This window comes from Macaca fascicularis, chromosome 5, assembly GCF_037993035.2.
Source record: "Macaca fascicularis isolate 582-1 chromosome 5, T2T-MFA8v1.1".
NCBI classification, from domain to species: domain Eukaryota; kingdom Metazoa; phylum Chordata; class Mammalia; order Primates; family Cercopithecidae; genus Macaca; species Macaca fascicularis.
Window position 1 is genome coordinate 37,153,503 of NC_088379.1, and position 13,790 is coordinate 37,167,292.

General features: G+C 38.5%; 1 protein-coding gene across 4 annotated transcripts in view; it reads left to right on the forward strand.

Moving 5' to 3' along the window:
• PGM2 (phosphoglucomutase 2) overlaps nucleotides 1–13,558 on the forward strand; it is a 35,249-nt gene extending 21,691 nt beyond the window's left edge. For 2 of the 4 annotated variants that reach the window (XM_045392238.3, XM_074039521.1), the window contains 4 exons: nucleotides 294–423; nucleotides 1,970–2,159; nucleotides 7,425–7,558; nucleotides 12,979–13,558. In XM_045392238.3, the coding sequence (XP_045248173.2) occupies nucleotides 294–423; nucleotides 1,970–2,159; nucleotides 7,425–7,558; nucleotides 12,979–13,081 (557 nt within the window). In that variant the 3' untranslated portion in view covers nucleotides 13,082–13,558. The remainder of the gene's footprint in view (nucleotides 1–293; nucleotides 424–1,969; nucleotides 2,160–7,424; nucleotides 7,559–12,978) is intronic. The other 2 variants (XR_010586785.2, XR_012434774.1) reach the window with 1 other exon arrangement.
• The last annotated feature ends 232 nt before the right edge of the window (nucleotides 13,559–13,790 follow it).

A 13,790-nucleotide genomic window follows, 5' to 3' on the forward strand; every position in this document is an offset into this window, starting at 1 on the left:
GTATTGACCAGGACAATTAGAAACAATTTCATGAGCTGGAAGGAGTTTCATGACTCTAGTGATTGAGCACAATGTGGCCAGGAGGGAAAATCTTGCAGGTTCTTCAGCAAATACTTCTTGAAGGCCTGCTGTGGCCTAGGCAGTGGGCTAAAGTCTTAAACATAAGGTAGTTAATGAGAAACGAGCATACACGCAACACTGTACAACCTCTAATATGCAGTAGCCAGGATTCATACTCACATGTGGTTTGACACTGTATTGTATAGATGTATGTATGACGTGTGTTTCTGCAGGATACATGTGCTGCCCTTTTGTTCTGGACAAAGATGGAGTCAGTGCCGCTGTCATAAGTGCAGAGTTGGCTAGCTTTCTAGCAACCAAGAATTTGTCTTTGTCTCAGCAACTAAAGGCCATTTATGTGGAGTAAGTTGTTATTGACTCTGTTGGATCGAAATAATATTTTGAAATGTTCTGTTATATACTTATGCATGAGATACTAATATCCTTTCTAATGCTTTTATTTTGGTGATGAATTCTATTTCATATAAAAATTAAATAAGGCAGGGCACAATGGCTCACGCCTATAATCCCAGCACTTTGGGAGGCTGAGGCGGGTGGATCACCTGAAGTCAGGAGTTTGAGACCAGACTGGCCAACATGGTGAAACCCCGTCTCTACTAACCATATAAAAATTAGCTGGGCATGGTGGTGGGCCCCTGTAATCCCAGCTACTCGGGAGACTGAGGCAGGAGAATTGCTTGAACCTGGGAAGCAGAGGTTGCAGTGAGCCGAGATCGCACCATTGCACTGCAGCCTGGGCGACAAGAGCTAAACTCTGTCTCAAAAAAAAAAAAAAAAAAAACTAAAGAGATCACCTTTTCCTTTTGATACTTAACCACTTAGTAATTACTATTCCTGATTGCATTAATTCTTAACAAATGACAACATAAAAGAACGTGATTTTAAGTGTCCGATGTCAAAAAAGATTAAATGTCTTCATAATACATCTATTTATTTTTTGTAGCAATAACTCAACTCTGCCTTGCCTATGTAGTGCATAAGCATCCAGACATAATACAGAAAGTGATGGGTGTGACGTGGCTGTCTGTGCAAATGCAGGTGGAAGACCAGGCAGTCATTTGGTGATCCCTGGGGTAGATTGTTGGACCTCTCTTTTTTTTTTTTTTGAGACGGGGTCTGGCTCTGCCACCTAGGCTGGAGTGCAGTAGCATGATCTCAGCTTACTGCAACCTCTGCTTCCCGGGTTCAAGCAATTCTGCTACCTCAGCCTCCCTAGTAGCTGGGATTACAGGCGTCCCCACACCTAGCTAATTTTTGTATTTTTAGTAGCTGGGGGTTTCACCATGTTGGCCAGGGTGGTTTCGAACTCCTAACCTCAGGTGATCCACCCATCTCAGCCTCCCAAAGTGCTGGGATTACAGGCATGAGCCACTGTGCCTGGCCTGGCCCTCTTTTTTAATGGTCTTGTAAAAATTATTCCTTTGGAGTCAGTTATGGCTATTACATTTATTTTATTATTTTTTATTTTATTTTACTTATTTTATTTTTATTTTTATTTTTATTTTATTCTTTTGAGACGGAGTTTCTCGTTGCCCAGGCTGGAGTGCAATGGTACAATCTTGGCTCACTGAATCCTCCACCTCCTGAGTTCAAGTGATTTTCCTGCCTCAGCCTCCAGAGTAGCTGTGACTACAGGTGCCTGCCACCATACCCGGCTAAGTTTTGTATTTTTAGTGGAGACGAGGTTTCACCATTTTGGCCAGGCTGTTCTCAAACTCCTGACCTCAGGTGATTCGCCCACCTTGGCCTCACAAAGTGCTGGGAATACAGGCGTGAGCCACCACGCCCAGCCATATTTATTTTAGAATACACTGGTTGGTACATGTTCTGTGTCCACCCTACAAAAGTATTTGTTCCTCATATGCATGAATTTGTATTTGTTTGATAGGTATGGCTACCATATTACTAAAGCTTCCTATTTTATCTGCCATGATCAAGACACCATTAAGAAATTATTTGAAAACCTCAGAAACTACGATGGAAAAAATAATTATCCAAAAGCTTGTGGCAAATTTGAAATTTCTGCCATTAGGGACCTTACAACTGGCTATGATGATAGCCAGCCTGATAAGAAAGCTGTAAGTAATGTCTTCTCTTCTCAACCAACCTTTTTTCTATTTATCTTTTAAAATAATTTGAACAAATTATTTAATCATACAATTAACTGAAAGTGATTTTAGGCACTTAGGCGTGATTATAAATAAGCTATAAAAAATATATGGAAGCCGGGTGTGGTGGCTTATGCCTGTAATCCCACCACTTTGGGAGGCTGAGGTGGGCAAATCACTTGAGGGTCAGGAGTTCAAGACTAGGCTGGCCAACATGGCAAAACCTGGTCTCTATTAAAAAAGACAAAAATTAGCCGGGCGTGGTAAGTTAAAAACCATAGGCTAGAACTAAAAGAGATTCTACTAGGCTGGGAGCGGTGGCTCACACCTGTAATCCCAGCACTTTGGGAGGCCGAGGCAGGTGGATCACTTGAGGTCAGGAGTTCAAGGCCAGCATGGTGAAATCCCATCTCTGCTAAAAATACAAAAATTAGCTGGGTGTGGTGGCATATACCTATAATCCCAGCTACTCAGGAGGGTGAAGCAGGAGAACTGCTTGAACCCGGGAGGCAGAGGTTGCAGTGAGCTGAGATTGCACCACTGCACTCTAGCCTGGATGACAAAGCAAGACTTTGTCTCAAAAAAAAAAAAAAAAGAGGAACAAGTCATCAAAACCTTTATGGTCATTTAGCACCTTAGGCAATAAGCAATAAGTGCTCAGCAGTGTGGAACCTGTCTGTGGTCACAGAGCTTAGTTGGGGGTGGTCCAGGGAGAATCTGGGTTTTCTGTCTCAGGATCCAGCATTCTCTCCCTGTCAGTTCTCGCACTTGCAGGAGCATCAGTAACCAAGAAGGCTGGCGAAAACAGTGCTGGAGCCCACACCTGCACTTTCTGATTCAGTAGGTCTGGGGTAGGAGCCAAAAATGTTCATTTCTAACAAGGTCCCAGGTGGTACTGATGCAACTGGTCCTCACTTTGAGAACCACTGTTTGTTTTCTAGTTAGTTTACTCTGTTCTCTGAGTGTGTGGGAGCTGTTGGCTGTAAAGCCTGAGTTTGCATTCTTCACACCATGCAGATCCTACACTGGAGACAAAAGGACCCAAAGGTAGCAGAAGAGTGTTGCTAACTATGTCAGGGGGTTGCGGGAAGAAAGTAAGAATATTCTTATGAGATGTTTAGCACGTTCTTTGATATTTACTTTGTTCTGTTTTTCATTTTCATCGGCACACAGCATATTTTAAAAACAGAAACAATATGAAAACGCTTATGATGAAACATGGCAGTCCCACCCCTGCCATCTCATTGCCACGCCACCAAGACCACATTTGTAAAGCATGTGTTCATATAGTGATGTTGTGATACACCAGCGTTACAATTTGTTGATTTTCTATTTTTGAGATAAAGATTTAGTTCTTACAATTTCTATATTTAATAATCGTCTTCTCCCCATCCTCACAGTACGTTTATGCCACACCTTTTGGTTAAATCAGATTCCATGCTTTTGTTATTATGACTAGTAACTGCCGTTGCCTGCTAGCTAAGTAGTGTATTTTGATTAGGTTTCCCTAATTTGTATAGAGAATTGTATTTCCTGTACCTTTTTTTTTTCTCGGAGACAGGGTCTTGCTGTGTCACTTAGTCACTTAAGCTGGAGTGAATGGCATGATCACAGCTCCCTGTAGCCTTGACCTCCCAGGCTCAAGTGATCCTCACACCTCACCCTCCTGAGTAGCTAGAACCAAGGGTATGCCATCATGCCCAGCTTTTTTTTTGTTTGTTTGTTTTTTTTTGTTTTTTGGAGAGAGGAGTCTCTCCCTATGTTTCCCCAGGCAGGTCTCAGGTGATCCTCTTGCCTTAGCCTCCCAAAGTATTGGGATTACAGGCGTAAGCTACTGCACCTGCCTTAATTCATGTAGTAATAGTTGCTTTGTTCTTCCATTTGCCTGGATTTCTATCTACCTGTCAGTAGTTTTTCCCAAATCCATCAAATGCCTCTCAGTAGGGTTTTCCTGGTCCATGTCCAATGGCCACCCTCCTGGTTCCTCCACCTGGCTGGGCCAGCTGCTTTCTTGGTTGGGTGCACAGCTGTCATCCTGGGAATGCCCTTCTCCAGGGTTGTGTCCCTTGCTCCTAGACCTCATGGCTTCCTCTTTTTATATTTATTTTCCTAGATCACATCTTCTAATAGCTTTCCGAGAACAAGTTGTTGGATAGTAAGTTTTTGGTGGCATTTAGGTCTGAAAATGTCTTATTCTGTCCTCACACTTCATTGACTCACAGTTTGAAAGCATTGCTCCATTATTATTGGGCTTCCAGCATTGCTGCTGAGCCTCCCATCCTTCCTTTTTCAGCAGATAGTTAAGGCCTACTGTATGCTGCATGTAAGGTTATTGATGCCATACTTATTCAGTCCTTATCATAAAACTTGTTTTGTTTGCTTTTTCCTCTGGGAAGATTTTAGGAACTTTTCTCTAAGCTTCAGGTTCTAAAATTTCACAGTGATATGCTATAGTATAGGTCCCTTTTTATTCATGTTTCTAGATACTTGGTCTGTAGAATCATTTATTTTAGTTCTGAGAAGTTTTCTAGATTATGTGTCAAGAAAGGGAGCTAATTGGTTGTTTTTTGAAATAACCACCTCCCCTGTATTTTCAGTTTTTCGTTTCTTGAAAAGTTCTTCGATGCTGGCTCTCGAAGACTGATGTTCTACTTTTCTTGTTTCTTTCTTTCTTCTTCTGTTTTTTTGGGAGATTTCCTTAGCTTTAGCTTTCAGCGCCTCTGTTGGCTATTTCAGTTATAACTCTCTAATTTATTAAAAATAGTGTCCTATTGAAACAGGGTCTTGCTCTTCCACCCAAGCTGGAGTGCAATCGCGTGATCATAGCTCAGTGCAGCCTTGATCTCCTGGGCTCACGCGATCCTCCTGCTTCAGCCTCCTGAGTACCCGGGACTACAGGTGTGTGCCACCATGCCCGGCTAAGGTTTTTAGTTTAGTAACACAGGATCTTGCTGTGTTGCCCAGGGTGATATATTTTTTAATGTAAACAATATCTTATCTCTCTAAGGATTATAGACCTAATTATAGTTTTTTAAAAATATACATCTTCTTTTTCCCCTACATTTTCTTCATTTCCACCAAGTTCTTTTTATTCTGTTTGTTTTGGACTTTGTCTTTTATCTGATGTCTTTCCCCAAAAGTCTGATGATCCTTAATTATCCTTTGGGCACCTAAGAACTGATTGGAAGCTCTGTGTACATATGCAGATCAAATGACATACTTCACGCGGAGGATGTTGGTAGCAAGTTAGCTTTATAAGGGGATCCCCTGTCTGATTTAATGAGACCTTAATCACCTACCCAAGGATTATAAGATGAGATGCCAAGGCCCTGGAGGCATGACTGGGGCAGAGCTGGGGGTGTCAGCCGGAGGGCTTCTACTTGATCCCTCTGTTTTCATCATGCCCTGCCCAGGTTCCCCAACTCCTGAATGTTTCTGATTTAATCTGCAGAGAATTTAAACCATCTCCTGCAGAAATAGAGAAGAGGTGGTTCTGTGACGGTGTGGGCTCAGGGCAAGGAACCAGAGTCTAAGAGCTTCTTTCAGACGCTGTTGAGCTTCTTTCAGACGCTGTTCCTGCTTTCCGCCCCTGCCTCACATCTGCCTTTCGCAGTACCTGGTGCCTCTGGTTCTTGAGCTTGGCCAGGATTTTGCAGAGTGCCTTGCTTTGGTTCTCACTCATGTCTCCTTCCGCAAGTACTCAGATTTCCTTCTCTGGGTCCCACCATACCAGTTCTGTGCCTCCATCTGTTTTCTGACTTGTGTGCTGGGTTGGCAGCCCTATCAGCTGCTACCTCCTCTTTGTCTCTTTGCCCGTGTGTTTCTGCTATTGAAAGTACTTCTGTAGTTTTAATGGAGTTTTGGGACCTATCAAATATAAATAAACCATTTCCTCGAGACCATTTTCTTTTCTAACCAGTAAGTTTATATGGCATTTATTTTCTTATAGAAGCTTTTTTTTTTCCTTTCCTTTTCTTTTTCTCTTTCTTTTTCTTTTTCAACATAGTTTCCTCTGTTACCCAGGCTGGAGGGCAATGGCGCAATCTCGGCTCACTGCAACATCCGCCTCCCGGGTTCAAGTGATTCTCCTGCCTCAGCTTCCTGAGTAGCTGAGATTAGGCGCCTGCCACCATGCCTGGCTAATTTTTGTATTTTTAGTAGAGACCGGATTTTGCCATGTTGGCCAGGCTTGTCTCCAACTCCTGGCTTCACGTGGTCCGCCCTCCTTGGCCTCCCAAAGTGCTGGTATTACAGGCATGAGCCACCGCGCCCAGCCTGAAAGCTTTATTTATATAAAAAAAAAAAAAAAAAGCTCCTTATGGAATTTTCTTTGCAAAGATTCACTTTGTAACAGTAACTATGATCTAGTTTGGGTTTTTTTTTTTTTGTTGTGTTAATCTATTTAAGTCTATATCTTATGAAATGATATGTTTTAATAAAACTTTAATAACTTCAATAGAACTAGGGAAGTAAAAGCTAATACACAAAGTTACTTAATTTTCTTTATTTAAAATTAATTTAGTTATGTTAATTCACAAATAAAAATTGTATACATTTATGATGTACAATCTGATGTTTTAAAATAATGTGTACATTGTGATGGCTAAATCAATTTAATTAGCATATATTACCTCACATACTTATCATGTATTTGTAGCGAGAACACTTAAAATCTACTCTCTTAGCAATTTTCAAGTATGTAGTGCATCATTATTAACTATAGTCACTGTATTGTACAATAGATCTCTTGAACTTTTCTTCTAACTGAAACTCTATGCCCTTTGACCAGCGTCTCCCCAAACTCCCCCTTCCTTACCCTCACCCACCTCCCCCAGTCAGTCCCTGGTAACCACTATTCTGCTCTCTGCCTCTGTGAGTTCAACCTTTTTGGATGCCACATATAGGTGAGATCATGCAGCATTTGTTTTTCTGTGCCTGGCTTATTTCACTCAACATAATATCTTCCAGGTTCATCCATATTGTTGCAAATGACAGGATTTCCTTCTCTTTTAAGGCTGAATAGTATTCCATTTAGTAGACCACATTTTCGTAAATTACCATCATTTAGTATTTCATTCATGTGGAGTACATTTTCTGATTTCCTCCAAAATGTTTTTCTTTTCTAACCAATAGAAAAGAAATGTTTGGCATTTATTTTCTTACTTATGCAAGGGAAGATATTGGTTAGGCCAGAATGTTACTATTTAAATTTATAATGTGTGCATTAATTCCTAGGTTCTTCCCACTAGTAAAAGCAGCCAAATGATCACCTTCACCTTTGCCAATGGAGGCGTGGCCACGATGCGCACCAGTGGGACAGAGCCCAAAATCAAGTACTATGCAGAGCTGTGTGCCCCACCTGGAAACAGGTATGATGTGGATGGCAGGTGGTGTGATTTTTATCCCCCAGACTTCCTAACTGGTTCTATTCAAATGCCAAGTAAAATGTTCCATCTTCCTAATAGGTAATTTAATTAGAAATCCTATTTCAGAACCTGCCCCAATATTGTAATATTAACAGTCGGTCTGAGCATCCAGGGAAAAGCTTACTTTTTACTTTTTTACTTTTGTCCTAAATTTCTTTGTATGGGAAAATTTTATCCTTATTTCAGTATAGTAATAAAAGTGCCTTTTTCTAAACACTTTTCAATTGGTGGCTAACACCAATGAGATTTTCTTTTTTTCTCAAACTTCAGTCTTCCCATGTCTCTGATAAAATAAATTATAATCCATTCCACATGCATTCAAGAAGTATCTCTGAGTACCCGTTGTACACAGGTCTGTGCTGGATTCCAGCGGGGGCGCAGAGAGCCTCACCAGAGAGAGCCGTTGCTACCAAAGAGCTGATGGGCTGGTAGCTTCAGGTTCAAGTGTCTATGACCTCGGTAAAGTGTTTGAGTTGGTCACTCTGCAACAACTTAACATTTTGCACCTTAACAAGCTCAGTGCATGTCCTTAGTGTGTGTCAGTGTGATATTTCATGCCTATCCAACGTGCGGTTAACCAGCATTTCCCTATTCAGAATACAGTTGAAAATCAGGAAAAGTTTTTGTAAAAAGTGAATTAAGTCTGTGCTGTCCGACAGAACTAAAATGCAATCCACAGGTGCAATTTTGATTTTCTACTTGTCACCTTTTAAAAGCGTAAAAAGAAACAGGTGAAATTAATTTCAATAATATATTTTACGTAACCTACTATATCCAAAAATTATTACAACATGTAATCAGTGTAAATATTATTAATGAGATGTTTTACATTCTTTTTTTTCCCTTTGGAAAAAAGTCCTCAAAATTGATTCAGTAATTTTACACTTAGAGCATATCTCAATTCGAATGCTCCGTTTTTATCAGAAATGCTTGATCTGTAGAGTTAATAAAATTTAGAGTAGACAAAGTAGATTTTAATATGCAGAATATTCTAAACATACTTGTTTTCTAGTAACTGAATCAAGTATCAGTTTTAAAACTTGAATTCAATTAACTCAACTTCATAAAATTAAAAATTCAGTTCCTCAGTGGCACTTGCCACATTTCAAGTTCTTGATAGCCACGTGTGGCTAATGGCCACTGTAGTAAACAGCACCCGTCTAGGTAATTGTGACAACATAGACAAACCAAAGCTCTGCTCGTAGAAGAGTTTTTCCAGCCTTGTGAATCAAACTTGAATTTTACGCAAATAAAAGCAGATGAAAATTCCTGAGCATCTTAAATTGCCAAGCTATTAGCAGATTAAATGTAGCAAATTAGAGGAATGGGAAATTATAGCAAACTTTTCTTAGGCAAGGAGAAGTGACTGCTGATAGCACGAAAGGAAATATTAAAACAAAACAAAACTAGAAAACATGGACACAAGGACTTAGAAAACTCACCATTCCATGAGTTTATCATGAGGGAAACTGCGTTCTACACCCAAATGAGCCCAGAATACAGCTCCAGTCCAACACAGTCATGCTTATGGCTCTCAAATGTCAAGATGTTCAATAAAGAGATATTTAAGAAGTCATGGGACTGTGTAATATATTTTCACTATGGATTCCCATTCAAAACCTTTTTGTGCTTAAAGCGCAAAAACTCAACTATTAAGTGAACATATATAAAAGCTCATTTTCTAACAATTCTGGATTACCAATATTTTATTGTAGTATTATGCAAGAACCTTGTTTTCGTGTGCATTAGGTAGTAAGCTCTTTGCTGCTATATTGCATATAGTTTTTGGTAAACATTTTTTTGTAATTCTTTCTTATTTAGTGTTTTCTTGTTTCTATGTTTCGTTCTTTTAAAAGGAAATGGACATTCCAACTAAACAGTCCAACTTAAGGATCTGTTTTTTCTATATCTTGTCCACTGCTTTTCATTATCTGATGAAAATATATCTTATATTTCGGAAAGCTTTCCTTTGTAATAATAACACTATTTAAATGTTTAGGGCTTTATGGTATTAACATTTTTCACATGGCTTATTGAGCGGACTTAAATTCAAATATTAGCTTATAAATTCGTGAAAAACCCTTGAAAATTTGTCCTTTTATTATATTCATTGAAACGTTGTTTCCATTTATTAAATGGGATATTCAGCACTATGTCAGTCGATGGATATGTGGTCAGGGCTTAAGCAAGGCACCAGCATACCTAACGTACAACAGCAATAAAGTTTTTGTTGTTTTTTTGGTTATTTTTGAGACTGAGTCTCTCTCTGTTGCCCAGGCTGGAGTGCAGTGGTGGAATCTTGGCTCAATGCAAACTCCGCCTCTGGGGTTCAAGTGATTCTTGTGCCTCAGCCTCCTGATAAGATTACAGATACGCACCACCACACCCAGCTAATTTATTTTTATTTTTATTTTTTTAGTAGAGACAAGGTTTCATCATGTTGGCCAGGCTGGTCTCAAACTCCTGGCCTCAAGTGATTCGCCAGCCTCAGCCTCCCAAAGTGTTGGGATTACAGGCGTGAGCCTTAGTCTTGACTAAGATTTCCTTCTTTCCTGAAAAGCTTAAATATTATGAATATGCCTTATGTCATGGATTTCAATTATAGAATTTCAACTAAGATGGAAAATCCTATTCAAGTATGTGCTCCTTTAAAAATATTTTTTTCTTGGGGGAGATGTCTTTAGTTTTGTCCAACTTTTTATTTTGAACAGTTTCAAACCTACAGAAATGTTGGAATAAGAATGCAATGAATACCCACGTACCCTTCACTCAGACCAAACTTTTTATGTAAAGAGCCAGATAGTAAATATTTTAGGATTTGCAGACATGGGGTTTCTGTCACCACTGCTCAGCTCTGCTAATGTAGTCAGACAGCAGCCATATGCGTAAAGGAATGGGCATGGCTGTGTTCCAGTAAAACTACATGAACCACAGTTTCTTGACCCCAATCCAGACTCAGCAATTGCTAACATTTTGCAATATTTGCTCTCTCACCGTATATGTTATGTATTTGAGATTTTTCTGTACCATTTGAAAGACTCTGTGATATTTCATGACATATCATAAGACTTCATGATACTTCACTCCTAATATGCATCTCTTAAGAACACTCTCTTAATATTAAGGCAAACAGATAATAATGGTACTAGGTAGGGTTCCAGTAGACCAACAGAAGCAGTAGAATGTATCTATTAAGACATTGTTTGCAAGGAATCAACCTGTGCAATTGATTATGGGGGCTGGCTCCGCAAGTCTGAAATCCAGAGGCTGTCCAGAAAGGGAGCCTGGAACTCTGAGGCATGGGTTAAAGTTACCATCTACAGGTGGAATTCTTCAGGAAAACCTCAGTTCCATTCCCAGTGCCTTTCAGATAGAATCTAGCCCATCCACATTGTCTAAGATAATCTCCTTTACTTAAAATCAACTGATTATAGATACTAATCACACCTACAAGATACCTTCACAGCATCACAACATTAGTGTTTGAATAACTGGAGACACTATCCTAGCCAAATTGACACATAAATTCAGACATTCCCAAAAGTCCCCAAAATAGCTGTTTTCTCTGTATTTATAACCAAATCAAGAACACTGCATTGTATTTACTTGTCATTTAGCTTAAATGGTTTTTCATGATTAGAGAAAAATAAATGCCTAATTATGCATGATACTTTCCTAAACATTCCGATAAAGAGATCCATCTAGATTTAGACTTTTCAGAAACAGGAATCCCTGGCTTAAATGATTATAGGATGTGTCCTGTTATTTTTAAAGATGTTATGAAGTGTTTTCAAACATTAATTTAACAAATGAAACAGTTATTGATTAGGATGGAGAATAGTAACACAAAACTTTTGTTTTAAGAATCGTACCACTGAATTTTACACTGTGGTACTGATTTCTTTTTCACACATAAAATGCAATATCAAAAACATTATATCAGTATATACATGAATCATAATGTTCACTCATGTCATGATTAAGAAATAAACTTGAATACTAAATTAGTAATCAGTAATTTCACTGAGTTTTAGTTTTAAGTATACTTTTAAAAAATGATTAGCTTACATGCCTTCCTGAGAACTGTTATTTTCTTCAAAGCACATTTATGGAGAAGGAAAAGAAAACTGATATAATTCATATATACTTAAAAAGCATAATTACTTTATATGTTGCCAGTAGGGATAAAAATAATTATAATGATAGCTACGTTTATTGAGGTCTTTGGGCTGGGTTCAGTGCTAGTTGCTTTATATAATTTATCGCAATCTGTACAGCAACTCTCTTGAGAAGGTAAAGTCTTTATCCCAATTTTACAAATGAGGAATCTGGGCCTTAGAGAGGCCAAGCCACTTGCCCAAGGGCACAGAGCTAGTAAGTATAGAGCCAGAATTAATGTCTACAATGAAATGGATTGCTTTAGCTGTTAAAATGCTGTTTAGCTATTACAATGTTGAAATGATTTTAACTAATTGTAGAGATTTCTATTAAACTCTGCGTATGTTAAAGATGGTATGAAGAGTGTGAAGTAATGGAAAGTACAAAGGATTTAGTTTTTTAAATTTAACTTTTTGGTGTTAAGTACTTAGAGTACTCACACTAGGCTACTGAAGATGCTGGAAACCTCTTTAACTGCAAGTCAGTTTTATCTGTCACTTACCTTTCAAATGTTTGTATATGAATGAATGTTTCCCACAGCCCTGAAAACTTGATTTTCTTGGAGGGATTTATCTCCCCAGATTTTTGTTTATACTTTAGTTGTGACTGTTTGGTTCAAGAAATAGTTTCTTTATGATATGATCACAGGGGTCTGATTTCTTGGTGTTTGACTCCTCACACCCACCCGGAGGCTCCCCATCGCTGTTCACTCTAGAAAGGCCTTATAGACAAGGCTGTAGCTTAGATGCTAGTAGTTTGAGGGCAGACATCATCATGAATGTCTGTGTTCTGGGAGACTGAGGAGTTAACACAGATGTTTGTAAAAGTTTAGCAGGATTTAATGGCAACTGACATCATGAAAGTTTTCTCTACACCCTTAGGTACAAATATTACAGATCTTTTAGGGATGCTAGGCCAAAAATTGTGTTTCTTACAAATTCTTATGAGAAGAGCAAAGGATAACTTTGTTTGTGGTTCAGACCTTGGAAAAATCTTTGGGGATAATAATGCATATTGTCTCACGGGGTGTTTTGTCTAAGTCAACAGATACGTTCCATGCTTAAGTCTCTGGAGTTCTGTTTTTTTCCTTTTTAGTCCTCTTCTTAAGGTTGTATTTTCGTGTCACTTGATCAGTGTAGGGGGAGCATTTAAACTGTGCTTTGGAACAATCCCTTGACCTGGATTTTTTCCCCCTTATTTTCCAGTGATCCTGAGCAATTGAAGAAGGAACTGAATGAACTGGTCAGTGCTATTGAAGAACATTTTTTCCAGCCACAGAAGTTCAATCTGCAGCCAAAAGCAGACTAAAATAGTCCAGTCTTGGGTATACTTGCATTTGCCTACAATTAAGCTGAGTTTAACTTGTTAAGCAATATTTTTAAGGGCCAAATGATTCAAAATGTTACAGGTATTTATGTGTTTTACAAAGACCTACATTCCTCATTGTTTCATGTTTGACCTTCAAGGTGAAAAAAGAAAAGATGGCCAAACCCAACAAACTAACATTCCTACTAAAAAGTTGAGTTTGGACATATTTTGAATTTTTATAAATGAAGATTCTTTAACTAACTTAAAAAAATAGATTGTAATTGATGTGCCTTAATTTGCATAAATCATAAATGTATGTCCTCTCTGTAATTGTTTTAATGTGTGCTTGAAATATCCAGAAAACCTATGGAGTTAGTAAATTCTAGGCTGTCATATGTAGGATAGCCACTTTTTAGGCATATGTACATTTATATTTCTATCAATTCCTTATAAAGTAAAATAAATGAATAGATCAAATGTTGTGTTCATGTTTGGGGAAAATATAATTTGCAGAAACCTATGAAGTGGAGCAAAAGATGCTTTAAAAAGGTATGTTTTTTTGACCTAAATTTTTTTTAGTTCGAATAATGCACATAGCACATTAGTACATCGTACATGTGCTAGGAAAAAACAGCTTCACTGTCTTTGTGTAATGTGTTGAAACTCATTTTATCTTTTTAAATCTTGAAAAACCAAACAGTTGTTTACT